This window comes from Pseudorca crassidens, chromosome 10 (assembly GCF_039906515.1).
Source record: "Pseudorca crassidens isolate mPseCra1 chromosome 10, mPseCra1.hap1, whole genome shotgun sequence".
Lineage (NCBI taxonomy): Eukaryota > Metazoa > Chordata > Mammalia > Artiodactyla > Delphinidae > Pseudorca > Pseudorca crassidens.
Window position 1 is genome coordinate 100,188,633 of NC_090305.1, and position 19,084 is coordinate 100,207,716.

The following is a 19,084-nucleotide window of genomic DNA, read 5'->3' on the forward strand; positions in this document are numbered from 1 at the left end:
AGGAAGGACGGGAGTGTCGGGACAGAGTGGGAGGGACGGAGCGTTGGTGAACCGCAAGGAGTGGGGCCTTTGGGGAGTGGAGAAATTGAATAAAACTGGGCGGGCCTTAAATAAGCAAATTAAGAGGCTAGGATTTGGTGGGCGAGGCCTAGAGGGGCGTGACCTTTGGGGCGGTGTCTCGGCGGAGCGTTGAGCTGCTTTGAGTGGGCGAGGGCATCATGGGGCGGAGCCTGACGTGGAAATGTTAGCCCGCTCCCTTCTGCAGCATAGCATGAGACATCGCACTCTAGCCTCCGTCCCGGCCCTGTGGGCCTCCATCCCCTGTCCACGCTCTGAGCTGCGCCTGGACCTGGTTCTGGCTTCTGGACAGTCATTCCGGTGAGTGACCCTGGCTCCTGGCTCCTCGGCACAGCAGATCCTGGGGTGCATTGGGGGTGATGAAGAAACTTCAGAGTACAAAAGAGGAGACTGAGGCACGGGTGGTGACCCTGTTACATGCTTTATAAAGTGGAGGTGAGGTAATAAGCCTGCGCAGTGTTGTTGCGAGGATTACATGATATAACTGATGTAAAAGAAAGCACTTTTACTTTGCAGTTTGTAAGTCAGTTTTGTATATGGAGCAGTTATAAGATGGGAGGGCCCCAAAGGGTGCAGGAAGGGAAACTGAGTGCTAGGGCTGCCCTGTGCCTGGGGGTCAGGTGGAGGGAGCAAAGCCCTGCGCACTGGAGTGGCGTGCTGGCCGACCAGGTATGGACACTGACCCAGACTGAGGAGCATCTTTACTGCACTGTGTACCGAGGGGATAAGGGCCGGGTTGGCAGGCCCACACTGGAAGAGCTAAAGGCCGTGCGACAGTACTTCCGGCTGGATGTCAGCCTTGCTCAGCTGTATCACCATTGGAGTTCTGTGGACCCCCACTTTCAAGAGGTGGCTCAGAAATTCCAAGGTGAGTACAGAGCCTGAGGCAGGGGTTGGGGTGCTTGTGATTTGGTTAAGTTACTCAGTTTCACCATCTGTAAAATGGGGATTATATCCACCTCATAGGATTTTATGAGGATTAAAGAAGCTAAGCCATGTAAAGTGCTTAGAATAGTGCCTGACACATAGTAATTATTATTACTGTTATTATTGTCCTGCTGACCACCATAGTGGAGTGACAAGGATATTGAGCCAAATCCTGGCTGTGTGATCTGGGGCTGGTGACATCATTCATTCTGTAAATGTTTACAGAGCATCAGCTATGCGACTGGGGATACCACAGTGAACAAAACAGAAACAAATCCCCACCCTCATAGTGCTTACATTGTGGCTTCTTCATCTGTGGAATGGGATGATAACCCAGACCTCACAAGATGCTATGAGGAATGAGAGCTCTGGTGTTGCTTTCTCTAACAGTGCTGTCCCTCATTCCCCTGGGATACCCCGGAGCCTTGGTACCTAGAATCTGAGGGTGAGAAGAGGCCACTCCCAATAACAGGTGATTTCTGGTTCCTCTGCCTTTCTGGTCCCCAGGTGTGCGACTCCTTCAACAGGATCCCATTGAGTGTCTCTTCTCCTTCATCTGTTCCTCCAACAACAACATTGCCCGCATCACTGGCATGGTGGAGCGGCTCTGCCAGACCTTCGGACCTCGGCTCCTCCAGCTTGATGATGTCATCTACCATGGCTTCCCCAGCTTGCAGGCCCTGGCTGGTGAGTAGGTGGGTCCTTGCCTCCAGGCCTTCCAGCAGCTTTCAAGGTCTGTTCAGTTCTCCCCTGGTGCCCTTCTCCCATCTCAAAGCTTCCTGCCTTTCTAAATACTGCCCTCATCCAGAATACTGCCCTGCCTGGTCTGATCAGCCCCAGTTACACCTCATCTTCCTTATCTGTCCCTGAAATGTCAGCACCTCAGTAGTCTGGACCTTTTGCCCCATGGGTTCAATGGCTCATCAGAAGACATCTGTATACAGTGTACAGTAATTTGGGCTTAAGAGCACGCATTCTAGAGACAGCCTGCCTGGGTCAGAATCTCAACTCTGGCACGTGACTTCTACGTATATGACCTTGAGCCATTATTTAGCCTCTGTGTGCCTCAGTTTTTTAATCCATTGAATGGGATAAGAATAGCACCTACCGGGCTTCCCTGGTGGTGCAGTGGTTGAGAGTCCGCCTGCCGATGCAGGGGACACGGGTTCATGCCCCGGTCCGGGAAGATGCCACATGCCGCGGAGCGGCTGGGCCCGTGAGCCATGGCCGCTGAGCCTGCACGTCCGGAGCTTGTGCTCCGTGACAGGAGAGGCCACAACAGTGAGAGGCCCACGTACCGCAAAAAAAAAAAAAAAAAAAAAAAAAAGAATAGCACCTACCTATCAGAGTTGTCATGAGGGTTGAGTAAAGGAATACACATACTGCACCTAGCACAGTGTTTGGCTTATGGGATGTAAACAGAAAATTCAACTTGTTATCTCTGCAATGAATCCAACAATTCTGCAACCAGAAACACATATGTTCTTCACGGCAGCCCTGTGAGGCAAGTATTTTACAGAGGCAAGTATATCAGTTGGCAGTTGTGAGAACCAAGCTAGAGAAAGTGCTTGGTGACTGCATAGCAAGGAGACAGCCCCCTCTGGAGAAAACAGAATGTTTTAGGTGCTTAGAAACCCAATCTTGGGTCTTAGCTCCCAGCCTAGTAGTCATAAGACCTCAAGAAATTCATTCACCTCTCCAAGCTTCTCTTAACTTGTTTGTGGAATGGGAATAACAGTCTCTATCCAGAAGGGTTTGAGGGATGAATAAAGCAATCATGAGGTAGGTAGTGCAATGGGTTAAGAGCACAGGCTTGGTGTCCCAGACCTCAGTGCAAGGTCCCATCTCTACCATGTCCTTTCTTGAGCAAGTTACTTAACCTCTTCTAGGCCTTCATTTTCTCCATCCATAAAGTGGGAAGAACAATAATATTGTCATCAGGGTCCTTGAGAAAAGTAAGCATGATAATGTACCTAAAGCACTTTGCCCATGCATGATACCCGGGACTTGAAAATAGAAGCTGTTGCTGTTATTATGACTTTTATTTTAGATCATGAATGTGAACGCCCTTTGGAAAGGTTAAGGAACTTAACTGGGGAGTTCCTCCAGGGCAGCAAGTCCTTCTCAGTCCCTTCTGCAGTGCACAGCACATAGTCAGTGCTCAGAGAACATTTGTGGAGGGGCAGAACCCAGGCCTTAACCCTTTCCTTTGTACATGCAAGTGTCCTGGGGTCTCCCAGAGGGTGGCAAGGTAGGAGAGGGGTGCTTAGGGAAAGCATTCCTGTGGGGTGCAGGGCTCACACACTAGCCTGATGACAGGAAGGATGTGATAATGCCTGACCCCTGATCCCCTCCCCACCACCCCACAGGGCCACAGGTGGAGGCTCAGCTCAGGAAGCTGGGCCTGGGGTATCGTGCCCGCTATGTGAGTGCCAGTGCCCGAGCCATCCTGGAAGAACGGGGTGGACTTCCCTGGCTGCAGCAGCTGCGCAAGGCGCCCTACGAGGAGGCCCATAAGGCCCTCTGCACCCTGCCTGGGGTAGGCACCAAGGTAAGACCCCAGGGGGGTAGGAGCTGCCCTCACCACCCATGCAGAGAGTAGCGGAGGAGTAGAGAAGGCAGGCCTGAGAGTTGGGTGCTTGGATGCGGGCTTCTCTTCTGGAGGCAGAGTGGGAAGGAGAAAGGATACCAGCAGATGTCTTATTAGAGAAATGTAGAATGCAGAAAGGGTATAAAAGACATTGCTCTTTGAATGCGTTTTTAGAAAAACCATTTGTTTAGGTACATATATACACTGCTATATGCAGAAATTTCCAGAAGGAATCACAGGGAACTTAATAGTGGTTACCTTTGGGAAGACAAATGAAAAGATGTTTCCACTTTTCATTTTGTTCTTCTCGTAAAATTATATGCACTTATAGAACTTCTTGTTAAATATCAACAGCGTTAGCTATCAGAAAGATGATTGGGAATTTGGCATTTATTGTTTTCTCTTTTATATTTCTCTATGCTTTAAAAATGAACTTTTGCTTAAAGAACTCTTTATCATGGGCTCTGAACTCCAGCCTAACATTAAATCTGGGTTCTGCGTCTGCCTAGCTGTGTAACTTTGGCCAAGTCATTTCACCTTTCAGAACCTCAGTTTTCTTGTCTGCGAAACAAGACAAGGGGCTTCCCTGGTGACGCAGTGGTTAAGAATCCGCCTGCCAATACAGGCGACATGGGTTCGAGCCCTGGTCCGGGAGGATCCGACATGCTATGGAGCAACTAAGCCCGGGGGCCACAGCTGCTGAGCCTGCGCTCTGGAGCCCGTGAGTCACAACTGCTGAGCCCGCGTGCTACAATTACTGAAGCCCGTGCACCTAGAGCCCGTGCTCCACAACAAGAGAAGCCACAACAATAAGCCTGCACACCACAACGAGGAGGGGCCCCCACTCACCGCAACTAGAGAAAAGCCCGCGTGAAGCAACAAAGACCCAATGCAGCCAAAAATAAATTAAATAAATAAATAAATTTATAAAAAAAAAAACGAGAACCTGACACACATAAGATGTTCACCCAGTAGCACTCTCATCACAGCTGTTTTTTATATATATATATATATATATATATATATATATATATATTTTTTTTTTTTTTTTTTTTTTTTTTTTTTTTCTTGCGGTACATGGGCCTCTCACTGTTGTGGCCTCTCCCGCTGCAGAGCACAGGCTCCGGACGTGCAGGCTCAGCGGCCATGGCTCACGGGCCCAGCCGCTCCGCGGCATGTGGGATCTTCCCAGACCGGGGCACGAACCCGTGTCCCCTGCATCGGCAGGCGGACTCTCAACCACTGCGCCACCAGGGAAGCCCTATATTTTTTTTAAAAGAATTTCTTAATACCAGGAGCTATTTCTTTTTTAAAATTAATTAATTAATTTATTTATTTATTTATTTATTTTTGGCTGCATTGGGTCTTCGTTGCTGCACGCAGGATTTCTCTAGTTGCCGTGAGCAGGGGCTACTCTTCATTGCAATACACGGGCTTCTCATTGCAGTGGCTTCTCTTGTTGTGGAGCACGGGCTGTAGGTGCACGGGCTCAGTAGTTGTGGCTCATGGGCTCAGTAGTTGTGGCTCGCGGGCTCTAGAGCGCAGGCTCAGTAGCTGTGGCACACGGGCTTAGTTGCTCTGAGGCATGTGGGATCTTCCTGGACCAGGGCTTGAACCCATGTCCCCTGCATTGGCATGCGGATTCTTAACCACTGTGCCACCAGGGAAGTCCACACAGCTGTGTTTTAAATTATTAATCGAATGTACAATCATAGTAACCTCAGAGTGGAGAAGGAAGCAGCTGGCTTTGGGGCTAGAAGCAGGTTGCTGGCTGGACCCTGCCATTCCTCCTCTGTGGCTCACTCTGTGTCTGTCAAAGGTGGCCGACTGCATCTGCTTGATGGCCCTAGACAAGCCCCAGGCTGTGCCCGTGGATGTCCACGTGTGGCAGATCGCTCAATGTGACTACAGCTGGCACCCCACCACCAAGGGTCCGAGCCCCCAGGCCAACAAGGAACTGGGTAAGGAGAGAGTGGGATGTCGGGACTGGCAGTGAGCTGAGGTGGTGGAAACTTCCCACACCTCCCCCTACGCCCCACCCTTGTGGATAGGGAGCAGGAGGGCCAATCAATGTCGCCTCACCACTTCTGGTTTAGGAAGCTTTTTCCGGAGCCTGTGGGGACCTTATGCTGGCTGGGCCCAAGCAGTGAGTGTACCTAGCCTTCCCGTCCTCCTCCAGTCCAGACCCCATAGGACTTCGCCCCAAGTCCTGACCCACTTTCTTCTACCCTGCCACTGCCCCAGGTGACCCTAAAGGACTCTCCACCCACCCCAGCCCTGACTCCAGTGGACTCTCCTTGCCTCAGCCCTGCCCCCCATGAACCCTTCCGGCTCCCCACACGGCACCCCCAGTCTTGACCCCAGTGTACCCTCTCTCCACTCAGACTCCTCCCCCCCACCAGGTGCTGTTCAGTGCTGACCTGCGCCAACCCCACCGAGCTCAGGAGCCACCAGCAAAGCGCAGAAAGAGATGCCCAGGGCCGGAAGGCTAGGTGGGGGCGCTGGACGAAGGGATGCCCCAAATACCCCTCCCCACCATTCCCCCTTCTCATCCCCATTCAGTCTCATGTTGGAAAGGGGGCTCCTTGCAGCTACCTCAGGGGCCAGGCACCCTCAAATCAAGCAGTTTGCGTGACAGTGTGGGATGGGAGTTGTCTGGGGAGACAGAGCTACCTGTGGTTTTAACCTCTTCCCTTTATTATAAGAAGGAACAATAAAATAGAAACATTTGTATGGAAAATGCAGTGGAGGGGCTGTAGGGAAAGGGGTGCGGAGCGGGTGGAGCAGGGTAACTCCCCAGTTCAGGGAGGGGGGGAGCAGGCTGCCCCCAACCCCTCCTACACGGGGGATCCAGGCCCCTAGAGCTGGGGGGCCAGTGTGGGAGACAGTTCCGGGCCCGGCTCCACGCAGCAGTCTCGACAGCAGCAGCTGGCCACCGGCCCTACACGGGGAGAGAAAGCAGAGTTGGCCACAGGAGGAGACCCTCTGCTCTAGTGTGGGTGCCTCTCTGTGGACCACCCTTGCCCTTCCACAGAGCCCAGGGCCTCACCCCCAGCTGCTGGGGCCAGCAGCTCCCCGTGGCTCGCCGTCTGTCCCTGCCCCTCCTGGCTGGTGCCCAGCTGTAGCTTCCTCATGTGCCGCACCACGGCCGTGGCATTGAAGGCTTGCTGTGGAGAGAGGCAGAAGAAGGGACTTTGGAGAGAGCAGGACATCACGGGGCAGGGTCTGGTGGTGTAATTCTCGCAGCAGTTCTGTTAGTTTTATTCAGGCAATATTGGTTGATCGCCTAAAACTCCCTGAAACATCTACAAGGCTTTATTAAACTATATTCAGTCATATCATATAGTAATACACACACACACATGTATAAAATGTATATATAGATAGACATGCGTAACTTTTTATATATAATTAATTTATATTCACATAAGAGTAAACAATATAGCATTATGTGTCAGGCACTGTTCTAAGCACTTTACATAATAGTTCATTTAATCTTCACGAATGTCTTTGAGGTGGGCACTATTACTGTCACCATTGTCAAAGGAGGAAACTGAGGCACAGAGAGGTTAACTAACTTGCCCAGGTGTGTGTGTATCATTCTCTATTCAACCTATCCACTGAGATGTCCCTCAAATTTACCATGTCCCAAACCAAAATCATCCCCTAAAACAAGTTTCTGCCCCTGGGATCTCCATCTTAGTGACGGTACCGCCATCTACTTCATCCCCGACCAAAATTTTGGGCCAGCCCTGGACATCTCTTCTCTCCCCCAGTATCCATTGTACCATCACTTCTTGTCAGTTCTGCCTCCCAAACGACTCCTGGACCAACCAGTGTTCTCTGTTCGCAGTGCCACTGCTCTGGTCCAAGCCCTCACTGTCTCCTGACTATGTCTCTGCCACAGCCCCCTAAAGGGTCTCCCAGCCTCCTCTGTGCCTTTCTGCATCTTGAGAGCCCTTTCTAATGGGCAAGTTCCAGCTGAAAATCCTTCTGGGGCTCCTCAGCATCCCCAGGATCAAATCATTGCTCCACTGTGGCCCCTGAGCAGCCTGGCCCCTACCTGGGTCTGCAGCCTGGGCTCCTGGCCCACAGCTCCTCCAGTCCAGCCAGGCTTAGCGCTTACACTGCCCTGAATGGCTGCACTCTCACGTCTCCTGGCCCTTTGCACCCTGGTTCCGTCTGCCTCAGACATTATTCTGCTGTGCCCAGCTAATTCCTACTCGGCTATCACGTCTGACAGGTTTATGCCCCTTCCAGGATCTCGTGGCTTGGGTTCGATGTCTCCTTAAGAAGTATACACTGTTCTCCCTCTAGACTTGGAGGTCAGGGACCATCACTGGAATAGAGTAGGTGTCAGAGCATTGAATGAATGAATGAGGTTCTTCAGTAAGCACTCCTGAGCATTTACAGTGTGCCCCACAAGGTGCAAGCTGCTGTGTGAGCTGAGGGCTGGATGGGGCTGGGGAGGAGTCCTGGGGAGGCTGGGACCCAGGACTAAACGTGGGCTCACCTTCCACTTGCTCTTGGCAAAGTTCTTCTTGATCTGCTCGCTCACCGACTGGTGAATATTCTTATCTAGAGCTGTATCTCCTGCAATCCTAGAGCGGATGTGTGTGGAGGGTTGTCAGTGAAGGTTGAGGCAGGCCTGGGGGCCCCAGATCCCACCCCAGCCTGCAGCTTGTGGGAGCTCTCACCAGGGGTGCTGCAAGGCCTGTTCACAGGTGAACCTCTTCTCTGGATCCTTCTCCATCAAGTGCCGGATGAAGTCTTTGGCTGAATCCCCAAGACAAGAGCAAAGACAGCATGGTGGTGCCTGAGAACACCCCCAAGATAGAACCCACCCCTCAGGTCTGGCTGGCACCGAAGCCAGATCTGTCCATTCACCACCCCACCCTACCTGCACCCTTTTCTCTAAGCCCCCAGGCCCACCCCAACCCTCCAGCTTTCTCCCTTAAGAATAACTTGTTCCTAGAGAAGATTGTGCTCAGTGTATTCACACTGATGTGTACATGACTGATAATGGCTTCACAGCTTTGCCTCCTAATCGGAGGCACAGGAAGACAGATAAAAACATGAATGGTGGTGTCTTAGGCATTAGGAAGTCTGTGGGGGGAGGTATTTTCTAAAATACTATGTTTGAAGACCGAATGAATGAAAGCCTACAGTTTCTCAGGCCAGGAGCCAGGCAAAGAGAAGCACCCAGGGTGGGTGTCTGGTCTCGAAGACAGCTCTGTTAGTCTGGGGCTGGGGAATCTGGTGGAAGGAAGGCAGAGAGGAGACCCCTAAAGCAGATGAGGAAGGCACCGGAGGTAGGACCCAGGGGAAGAAAGCAAAGCCCCAAATACCAGAGTCAGAGATGTCGTCCCAATAAGGAGAGTCAAACTCGTACTCGGCCTTCAAAATCTGTTCAAAGAGTTTGGCATCGTTCTCGTCATAGAAGGGGGGATAACCACAGAGCCTGGGCAAGGAGAAACTCATTCTCATTTCCATTTTCATTGTACCCACTGGCTCCAGGATGGAGCTTTGGGGCAGTCTCAGGGATCAGGCAGGACCCACAGGAAGGAGTTCCCCCTTTTACAAAGGGGGGAAATTTGGCCCTCTCTGCCTTGCTCACTCCTGTCCAGCTACCCTGGCTTTCTGTTCCTTAACATGCCGCCATCTGTCCTTCCTCAGGGCCTTTGCACTTGCTGTGCCCTCTGCCTAAACCATTCTCCCCCCACACCTCGAATGTCTGGCTCCCTCACTTCAGTCAGGATGCCACTCATGCCACCTCCTCAGAGAGGCTCCCTGACCTCCTATCTACAATAGCATCCAACCCCATCTCCCTCCCCTGCTTGATTTTTCTTCTTAATATTTCTTACCACCTGCCATTATTTTATAGATTTACTTATTTATTTTCTGTCTCCCTTACTAGCATGTCTGCTCCCTGAGGGCAGGCACCTTGTCTGTCTTATTCTCTGCTAAAGCCCCAGTGCTTGGCACAGTGCCAGAAACGTAGTATCTGTTGAGTGAAGTAATATTAGTCATTAATTGGTAGATATAAATATGGATGGCAGGAAAGAAGAAATGGCAGGGAGGAGGAAGAGAGCAAAGTAGGGGAGAGAAGAACTCTGAAGCCACATCCCCAACGGCCAAGCCCCCCACTCACAGGATATAGGCGATGACCCCAATGGACCAGCAATCCACTGCCTTGCTGTAGGGCTTCTGGGCCAGCACTTCAGGGGCTGTGGAGGGAAGGGGACATGGTGGTGACAAATCTGCCCGGCAGCTTTGGGTTCCTCCCCCGCCCACAGTCCCAGCCCACGGCCCTCCGCACCCACGTATCCTGGGGTCCCGCAGGCTGTGGAGAGCACACTGCCGGGGTCTTCCATCTTGGAGAGGCCAAAGTCGGAGATCATGATCTTGGAGTCTTCATCCAGGCTGTAGTACAGCAGATTCTCTGGCTTGGAAGATGGGAGGTGGGGGAAGAGGAGTGGGAGATGGCCAGAGGCCAGCAGGACCTTCTGCCTCCCCAAGCACCCCAGCGAGCCCCCCAAAAGCCACTGTGGCATCACAGCTGCCATCTTGGTTGGAGGCACAAGAAACTCAATTAAGTTCGAAGTTCCAAAAGGACAAGGGCCTCGGGGATATGGAAGGGAATTTCCTATAAACCTCAGGTGTGTACTGTGACACCCTAAAGAATTTTTGTGCGCCAGATCCTGTCTTGTGCTTGATTTCAGTTTATCCTTACCACATCCCTGCTAGCCCACTCTGAATAATCCCACTTTACAGTGGGGGAAACTGATGCCTTGAGAGGCAAAGTGACTTGCCTGAGAATCTACAGTTAGGGAGGGGAGTGGCAGGGAGAGAATTCAGACCCAGATCTGTTTCACCCCAGCACTCTTCTAGAGCAGAATGAGATGTACTACAAAACGTGAACCCCATCATTGTCTCTGAGGGGCAGGCTTTCAGGGGCTTCTGGCTTTCTTCTTTGTGTTTTGCTACCCCATTCAAGTTTTCTACAAAGAGCAAGTGGGACTTTTATTATCAGAAAAAGACATAAGATGCGACTGGGATAAAATAACAGCACAGTTCACCTTTGTGTCCATTTGTGTGTCAGAGATGGAATGGGGAGGAAGCAGTTTAGGGCTTACCGGGTCAATTCTGCAGATGGGAAAGCAAGGCTCAGCAAGGGGGTGAGAGGTACCCAAGGTCTCAGGAGTTTGCAGAGGCCCCACCCCTGGGTGCCCCAGCTCCCCACACACCCTCACACCCACCTTGAGGTCTCGGTGTACGATGCCCAGGTCGTGCAGGTACTTGACGGCATCCAGCACCTGGAAGATGAGGCGGCTGGCGTCCCGCTCTGTGTAAAAGCCTTTTTCCACAATTCGGTCAAACAGCTCCCCACCTGACACCCTGTAGCCAGGGACAGGGCAGTCTGGACAAGAGAACGGAAGGCAGAGAGGCCAGGGAGGGGGCAGCAGGGAGAGCTGTGAGGAAGGTGCAGAGGCAGGGCCACTCACAGTTGCATGATGAGATAGAGGTGTCCCCCACTTTCATAGATGTCATCCAGGGCTACAATGTTGGGGTGCTTGATCCTGAAAGGAGAAATGAGGTGGTTCAGAGGTGAGGACAGTTCAGCCACCTCCCCACCCTCATGGTGAAGAACCACCGCCTGCAAACCTGGGCAGGACGAGCCTGAGATCTGGGTCTCAGAGGGAAAAGCTGATTTACCATGATGTATCATAGTGTCATGGAAGGCAGGAGAGCCACAGGGGTTAACACTGGGCTCCGGCGTCAGACAGACCCGGGTCCTCATCCGCCTCTGCCACGTGCTGTTCGGGGGCAAGTCTTCTCACCTCACAGTGCTGATCAGTATATGATTTTAACACTTGTCTGGGTTTATAACGTTGTCAGCCTCCCCCACCAGAACATCATCTCCATGAGACCAGCAGCTTTATCTTGCTCACCACCGTTGCTCCACACCTGGTGCAGAGTGGGTGCTCACTCATATTCACTGAATTGAGGGTAACCTCTCCGGGCTTCAGTTTCTTCATCTATAATATGAAGCCAGTGATAGTACTTCCCTCCAAGTGGTGGAGTGAGGATCATGTGAGGAAATGCAGGGAAGAATCGGCACAATGCCTGGCACACAGTAAACGCTCCAGAAATGAACCAATGATGGTAATTGAGTTTGATGGAAGATTTGGCTCTGCCACAAACTTGCTGTGTGACCTTGGGCAAGTCCTTTGTCCTCTCTGGGCCTCAGTCTCCCTGACCCAATAGTGGAAATGATTATTTCATCCCTGCCCATGGTGGTTGGAAAGCTCAGGGGGGAGGCTGGAAGTGAAGATTCTATATGAGCTTTCCAGTGAGAACAGCAGGTTTCCCATCAGCATGAACAGTTTGGAGACCATTTGGTTGTTGAGTCAGGGCATCCGCAGATGGGCATTTTTCAACTTGCTGGGTGGTTTAATATGTGGCAGGAACTTGCGGTAGGTCTAGAGATAACGTCAGTTGAGATACATGGGTTTGAGACACATTCAAGGACTGACCTTTAGATCTGATTGGACATTAAACCACTGTAAAGAAGCAGTGGCATCTCGGTCACATCTGTCATGTTAGCTGTTGTGCCAGGCACTTGAAATAAGGGACCTCTAATGCTCCCCAAATCCCTACCAAGTGGAGATTATTACCTCATGTTACAAATGAGCAATTTGAGGCTCAGAGAGGTTAGATGATTTGCCCAAAGCAGAGATAGGAAGCGAATGGGAGGGGTCAAGGCAGGGTCAACCCAGGGCAGGGACAGGATGTGGCTCACGTACTTGTGCAGGACAGCAATCTCATTCTGCATGCTGCCCTCCTTGCCCTCCAGAACCTTCTTGGCGATACATTTGATGGCCACCAGCTTCTGAGTCCTCTTATCTTCTGCCAGGATTACCTCCGAGAAGGCCCCTCTGCAGAGAGAGGGGATTCACGAGGTGGGGAACTCAGCTTCCCTCCAGCCTCTCCTCCATCCCCCTATGGGTTACGTGACCATCCCCAGACCAAGGAGATGGGATGAGCCTCCCTCCATCACTCATTCACCTCCCTGGTGCCAGAGGTGACCTGGCCAATCAGAGTAGTCTATCTCCTGGCCACAGTAATTGGGTCCTGTGATATAAGCCAGGTTACTGGCACTTTGAGAATGAGGTGCTCTTTCCTGCTAAGCTGGTAAGACGTAAGCTTGGAGCTAATGGTGGTCATCTTTGCCACCACTTGGGGAGAGCCTGCTTGAGAATGAAGCCAACACAAAGGAAATCAGAGCTGAGAAACCGTCAAAGACAATTTCCTGATAACATCATGTGAGCCCCTGCATCCCATGCCTGAAGTTTACTCCCTAGGCTTTTTTATTATGTGCATGACTCATTCACTCCTTTTTCTGCAAAAGCCAATTTGAGTCATGGCTTATTTAACACCCTTTAGAACCATGAAGAACCATCAGTATCACCTGGGAACTTTTCAGAAGTGTGGAATCTCAGGCCCCGCCCTAGACCTACTAAATCAGAATCTGCATTTTTAATTTTTATTTATTATTTTATTTTTGGCTGTGTTGGATCTTTGTTGCTGCGCGCGGGCTTTCTCTAGTTGCGGCGAGCGGGGGCTACCCTTTGTTGCAGTGCGCAGGCTTCTCATTGTGGTGGCTTCTCTTGTTGAACACGGGCTCTAGGCACGCGGGCTTCAGTAGTTGTGGCTCACGGGCTCTAGAGTGTAGGCTCAGTAGTTGTGGTGCACAGGCTTAGTTGCTCCGCATCATGTGGGATCTTCCCGGACCAGGGCTCGAACCTGTGTCCCCTGCATTGGCAGGCGGATTCTTAACTACTGCGCCACTAGGGAAGCCCTAGAATCTGCATTTTAACAAGACTGTCAGGTGATGTGTATCCTCACTGAAGTTTGAGAAGCAATGCTTTCTAACAGGCTCTTAGAAAGGAACACATTCATTTTCACTAAAGTTCACTGATTAAGGAGGGTTTACTAGTGTTCTTTCTAGGATGGTTTGCTTTCCCTGGGATAATAAGAAGCCATAAGTCAAAGAAAAGCATCTCTCGTGAAAGCTCAATCGTCAGAATAACTAGTGACTGTGATAGCCTCATTGCTGGTTTCCAGTCTTGTCCCTCTCCAATTTCCCTTCTGTGCTGTGGCCAGAGTGACCATCCTGAATTGCAAATCTGCCACAAAGTCTTAAATGTCTTCCTGTGGCTCATGGGGTCAAGTCCAGCCTCCATAGCTTGGCTTTCAGGCCTTACATGACCTGTTCCTCTCTCTTCTCAGCCTCTTCTTCCACTCTTCCCCCAGGCTCTGATGAGAAGCTCCACTAGACTCTCTCTCCTTCCACACATAACATGCCTCTGAACCTTTGCTGATGCTATTCCTTCTGCCTGGAATGCCTTCTCCCTCTCTGACAAGTACACTCCTACCCATCCTTTAGTCCCCAGCTCTAATACTCCCTTCTCCATAAAGTTCTTCTCCACACAGAAGCCACTGCTCTCTCTGGGCTCAACAAAGTCCTCATTCCCGAATTTAGCTAGAGCACAGCACACACCCTGTTGTCATTTTCCGTAGGTCTGTCTCCCTCACATGTTTGGGATCGACTTGGGAGATCAGGTTTGAGTTATTTCTGGATTCCCACCACTGAGAACAAAGCCACGCCCAGCTTCAGTTCCAAAACCTAGGCCAGAACCCCCAGTTCTTGGCAGCAAGTTTGAAAAACTGGCTCCTTCATTCCTCCCACTTTCTTCTCGTCACAGGAACCCAGAGCTGTGGCAAGAGCAGCCTCTGTTCCACCCACTGTCAGCCAGAAGTGAGAAGCCCAGGCCAGTCGGGCCATACAAGGCCACCATGGGGCCTGGGCAGTAGGAAACAGGAAGCAGTGATCAACTGGCTAGAGGAAGCACCACCCTGGACTCAGCCTCCCCAGCCAGTCAGGCCCAGGAGTGAGGACCTTCCCAACCGCCCCACCCCACCCCCAGCTCAGGAACAGCTCTCCCTTTCCTCCTGCCCTGAGACTCACGTTCCCAGAACATCACGGAAGTCGTAAATGTCCCCAATGTCCTCCGCCTGCTTCCAGCTGGGGCCTTCCACTGCCCCCGGCATGGCCCACTGCCCCCTGGCCACAGCCAGGGCTCCTGGGAAAGGGAATGGAAGGAAAAGACTCAGCAGGGCCCAGGCTTCTTCGTGGGAACTTACTGGGGGCCCCATTCAGCCTGCGTTTATTCATTCCTTGATTCATTCATTTGACAAAATCATTCAACTTTCACTCATTCACAGGCCATTTGTTCATTCAGCAACATCCATGCATCATATCCTTATGCCTAGAGGAAAATCCTTCAGGGTGGCAGCAAAATTCTTTATTCAACAAAGTCACTCATTCATTCGTTTATTCAGCTCACCTCCCAGTTCCTCCCTCTCTAAATCCAAACACTCAGGGGGACACTGACCTCTGGGAGGACAGCAGAGAAGACCCCAGAGCAGCTTATAGAAATGCACAGCCCCGGAGGATCCCCTGTCCCCAGAACCAGCGATGTCCCAGCCCCACCCTGGGAATTGCTGGGGTGTCTCCTCTCCCTCCTCCTTCTCCCTGCCAGGCCTCTCGGAAATCAGTTTTCCGGCAGCCTGGGCTTCCAGCAATATCTCAGCCATGTTTTTAAATAGCTCCTTCTGCACTGTTACCACAGCAACAGCAGCCGCAGCTGGAGCTCCCTGGACCTCCTGTTACCCCCCTCTCACTCCTGACTCCCCATCTGGGTCCCAGCAGCCTGAGAAATGGTCCCACCCAACCTGTCCCCTCCCGGCTTGATCTCACCCTGATCCAGCCTGTACTTTTCTGTTGAGACGTCTGTCTCAACCAGCAGTAGAGGGTGAGCATTCTCTCTCCATTCATCAGATGGAGAATGGGGAGACTGAGCTTGGCGATGGATAGGGTCTGGACCCAGAGTTGCCCAATGACCCTAGCTGGGGCCCCAGCTAAGCTTGCTGAAGGTAAAGGCCTTGGAGGGGGCTGCGGCCAGACTAGGACCCATCCAGAGAACACAGCCTCTCAATCCCATCCCAGGCCCACAGAAAGTGAGGCCAAAAGAGAGACCAGTGTACTGTGTGACCTCAGGAAGAGCACTTTTCTTCTCTGTTTTTTCTGTGGGAAAATGAGGGGAAGGTGCCCTGACTAGAGCCCCTGATGTGCGATCCCACTCTGGGTGGGACTTTGTTCCCAGGGGGGTCTGGCCACCTATCCCAGGGGCAGAAACTTCTAGGAAAGGAAACTTGATGGTAAGCTCTAGAGGCAGAATTTTAAAACCCACCTGGAGGCCTGGCAAATACAAACCTCACAGTTCCACACATATCCCTACACCCAGATACACCACACCAAGACCCACCCACACCCCTGAACCCAAACACCTGCCCCCAGATCCAGCACACTCCATCTCCAGATGATGCTCTGACATCTCATCATACATGTACACCCAGACATCAGCACACATGTCCAAACACACACTTCCTCAGACATCCTCACACCCAGACATCCCTCCCACAGATCCCTCTCACACCCCAAAACACAAATCCACGTACACCTGGACGAGATGACATGCAGACAGGCCAGACACACACACACAGACCCCTCACCTGTATACCAGACATCCCAGATTCATTCACACCCTTCACCCTCCAGCTCCTATACACCCTAGAAGCTCTTAAACTCCAAATCCTCAAAACATCTAACTCCAAACATCCTCAGTACACAACTGTATACCCCCCAACTCTGACTTACTACCCTTTGAGCCAGATTCCAGCACACACAACACCTAGATACACAATGTGCAGCCCAAACACTGTTTCCCGGACATCCCCACCCATACGGATACGCTTACACACCAACATGCTGCAACTTCATATCAGATCCACTTGCCTGTGCTATGACATTCGCATACCCCAACACGGCCCCCACACGTCTTTACCTCCTAATGCCCAGTCCTTCCACATTCAGGCCCAGCTTAAGGCAGACACACAAACACACCCCTCCTCCTGAAGGCAGACACACACACACACACCCCTCCCTCCTCCTGAAGGCAGACACACACACACACACCCCTCCTCCTGAAGGCAGATACACACACACACACACACACACACACACACACACACACACACACACACACACACACACACACACACACACACCTCCTCCTCCTCCTCCTCCTCCTCCTCCTCCTCCTCCTCCTTCCTCTTTTACCCACTCAGTAAAGGCAGCTGGGCCTGGGGCATAGGTGGGGGAGAAAGGCCCAGCCCTGCCCCTGTACAGTCCAGTACGCCCAGGCACCCCCTCCCATCTTTCGGGGTTGGTGTCCAGCGGCTGAAGGGTCCCGCCGCCCGACAGCGCCCAGGGTCACGGGCGGGGCGGTTCCCGGGCTGTACCTGCGGCTGCCCAGCCGCGGGGCTGGCTGGGAGGCGCGAGTTGTCAGGTGCCGAGCTCCGTCCGCCGTCCGCCGCTGCTGCGCGCTTGGCCAGCCCGCCCGCCCGTTCTCGGGCTAGGGCTCGATTCGGACTCAGCTGGCTCCCTCCGCCCGCCCGCGGCTCTGATGTCAGAGGAGGAGGAGCCTGCGGCGGAGGGACTAGGGACTGGGAGGTGAGGATCCGCTCCCGGGCTAGGGAAGGGGCGCTGGGGGCGGGGGTGGGCGGGGGAACCCTTAGTTCAGGTTGGAGCCTCCCTTTGGGTCTTTCCATCCTTCGTCTCCCGGCAGGGTCCTCGTTTCACAGAAGGAACAACTGAGGCACAGAGAGATGAAGGGTTCAGAATCAGCAGTTGGTCAGAAGTAGAGTCGAATTCGAACCCAAGTCTGTCTGATGGCGGAAGCTGGCCATTTTCACCCTGTCTCTTGGAGTTCCTTTCAGACCAGTTCCTTGAGCTCTCTTAAGGTTGGACGCTGTCCCTCCTCCCCTACCCCCCCCACCTCCGCCCCGGGGAATTAGGCCCTGGGAAGAGCTTAGGAAACTGATGGGGGTGGAGGGATGGGGCCGTAGGGAAAGGACAAAGCAAGAGTAGGAGGCAGTGAAGAGAATTGAGGCAACCGTAGGGTGGGGGCCGCATTTGACAGGCGGGAAAACTAAAGCCCGAGGTCCCCCTCTGAGGCAGAGCTGATGCTCTACTTCCCTACACCTGCCGGGCAGAACAGGAGGGTGCCCTGAGAGCCTGGGGCGGGGAGGGACGGGGGAGGAGGGAGAGTTAAATCAGGATCCTGGAGGAAGTCGGCCAAAGAGGACCGCGTGACTGGGCAGGCGCCAGTGACCGATGGCTCGGGGCCAGGTTGGGGAGGGAAAGCCCAAAAGTGCCCCGGGGAGGTAGGCAGGGGGCCAAGGGAACTGACTGACGTCCTCTTGCGCGAGGCCTTCTTTGGGAAGGTGGCCCGGGGTGTGTGTGTGGGGGCGGGGGGCGGGGCAGCAACTCCCAGGAAGTAGGGTTGGGGCTGGATGGACTGAAGGCAGCCAGAGGAGGCTCTTTGCCGGGGACCCCAACTACACCTCCATCATCACCCAGTGCTAGCCCTAACTCTTGAATTCCTGCATTTTCCAGGAAGATGGGGAAGGGACAATGCTTACCCCCAACTCAACTTCAACTGGCTTTTCCCTCTCTTATCCTCAGGACTGTGTCTGAGGGTGGTCAGTTATTATGCCCATTTTACAGTGAGAAAGGAAGATGGCAGAGATTCCTAAAAAGGATTTTTTTTTTTTTTTTTTTTTGCGGTACGCGGGCCTCTCACTGTTGTGGCCTCTCCCGTTGCGGAGCGCAGTCTCAGTGGCCATGGCTCACGGGCCCAGCCGCTCCGCTGCATGTGGGATCCTCCCGGACCGGGTCACGAACCCGTGTCCCCTGCATGGGCAGGCGGACTCTCAACCACTGCCCCACCACGGAAGCCCAAGGCTTTTTTTTTTTTTATAAATTTATTTTATTTTTGGCTGCTTTGGGTCTTCGTTGCTGCGCGCGGGCTTTCTATAGTTATGGCGAGAGTAGGCGCGCGGGCTTCAGTAGTTGTGGCACGTGGGCTCAGCAGTTGTGGCTCCTGGGCTCCAGAGCGCAGGCTCAGTAGTTGTGGCGCACGGGCTTAGTTGCTCCATGGCATGTGGGATCTTCCCGGCCCAGGGCTCAAACCCATGTCTCCTGCATTGGCAGGTGGATTCTTAACCACTGTGCCACCAGGGAAATCCCCCTAGAAAGGCTTCTGAGACTAACTTATCTGAGTCACACTCTGCCTTTCTGAGTCTCAGTTTCTTCATTGGGAATATCGATGACTGACTCAGAATTCTCCTGAGAATTCTATGAGACTGATGTATGTGAAATGCCTTGAATACCACTGGAATTAAAAATTTGACAGGTAAAATTTACTTCTAGTGTAAACTGAGGCTCAGAGAAGGGACCTGGTTTGCCTGGGGATAGGGGGCTAAGGGGCAATTTCCCTCCCCTAAATCTCCTTGCCATTG

General features: G+C 52.5%; 2 protein-coding genes and 1 long non-coding RNA gene across 6 annotated transcripts in view; 2 read left to right on the forward strand and 1 right to left on the reverse strand.

The window, feature by feature from the left end:
* On the forward strand, positions 1–6,335 carry OGG1 (8-oxoguanine DNA glycosylase). The gene is given in 9 exon segments (XM_067755384.1): positions 1–378; positions 699–946; positions 1,513–1,692; positions 3,375–3,556; positions 5,415–5,556; positions 5,692–5,741; positions 5,980–5,994; positions 5,996–6,141; positions 6,143–6,335. Coding segments are annotated over 9 exon segments (1,188 nt in total). The 5' UTR covers positions 1–241; the 3' UTR covers positions 6,231–6,335.
* Positions 6,272–17,162, reverse strand: CAMK1 (calcium/calmodulin dependent protein kinase I). 3 transcript variants are annotated; one of them, XM_067755387.1, is made up of 12 exons: positions 17,024–17,162; positions 14,628–14,742; positions 12,403–12,534; positions 11,101–11,175; positions 10,855–10,993; positions 9,915–10,041; positions 9,747–9,822; positions 8,944–9,056; positions 8,293–8,371; positions 8,109–8,196; positions 6,645–6,762; positions 6,272–6,536 (listed from the first exon to the last, which is right to left on the reverse strand). In XM_067755387.1, the coding sequence occupies exons 2-12, from the start codon at positions 14,708–14,710 to the stop codon at positions 6,454–6,456; spliced, it is 1,113 nt and encodes a 370-aa protein (XP_067611488.1). In that variant the 5' UTR covers positions 14,711–14,742; positions 17,024–17,162; the 3' UTR covers positions 6,272–6,453. The 3 variants fall into 3 exon arrangements, with proteins under 3 accessions (XP_067611488.1, XP_067611487.1, XP_067611489.1); XM_067755386.1 differs by lacking the exon at positions 17,024–17,162 and adding an exon at positions 16,846–16,866; XM_067755388.1 differs by lacking the exons at positions 14,628–14,742; positions 17,024–17,162 and adding an exon at positions 11,564–11,634 and having other exon boundaries at positions 12,403–12,538.
* Positions 17,111–19,084, forward strand: part of LOC137232721 (uncharacterized) — a 24,239-nt gene continuing 22,265 nt past the window's right edge. Inside the window, exons 1-2 of one of the 2 annotated variants that reach the window (XR_010947160.1) lie at positions 17,126–17,234; positions 17,350–17,524. This is a non-coding gene — a long non-coding RNA (uncharacterized lncRNA). Of the gene's footprint in view, positions 17,235–17,349; positions 17,525–19,084 lie in introns of both variants that reach the window. The other variant, XR_010947161.1, reaches the window with a different exon arrangement.

What these genes read in the sequence shown, in the direction of transcription:
- CAMK1 (XM_067755387.1), bottom strand. Translation starts at nt 14,710, where the DNA reads ATGCCGGGGGCAGTGGAAGGCCCCAGCTGGAAGCAGGCGGAGGACATT. An exon ending in TTCCGTGATGTTCTGGGAAC is followed by an intron (nt 12,535 to 14,627) that starts GTGAGTCTCAGG and finishes CTCTCTCTGCAG; the next exon opens with AGGGGCCTTCTCGGAGGTAA. An exon ending in CAGGCCTTGCAGCACCCCTG is followed by an intron (nt 8,197 to 8,292) that starts GTGAGAGCTCCC and finishes CATCCGCTCTAG; the next exon opens with GATTGCAGGAGATACAGCTC.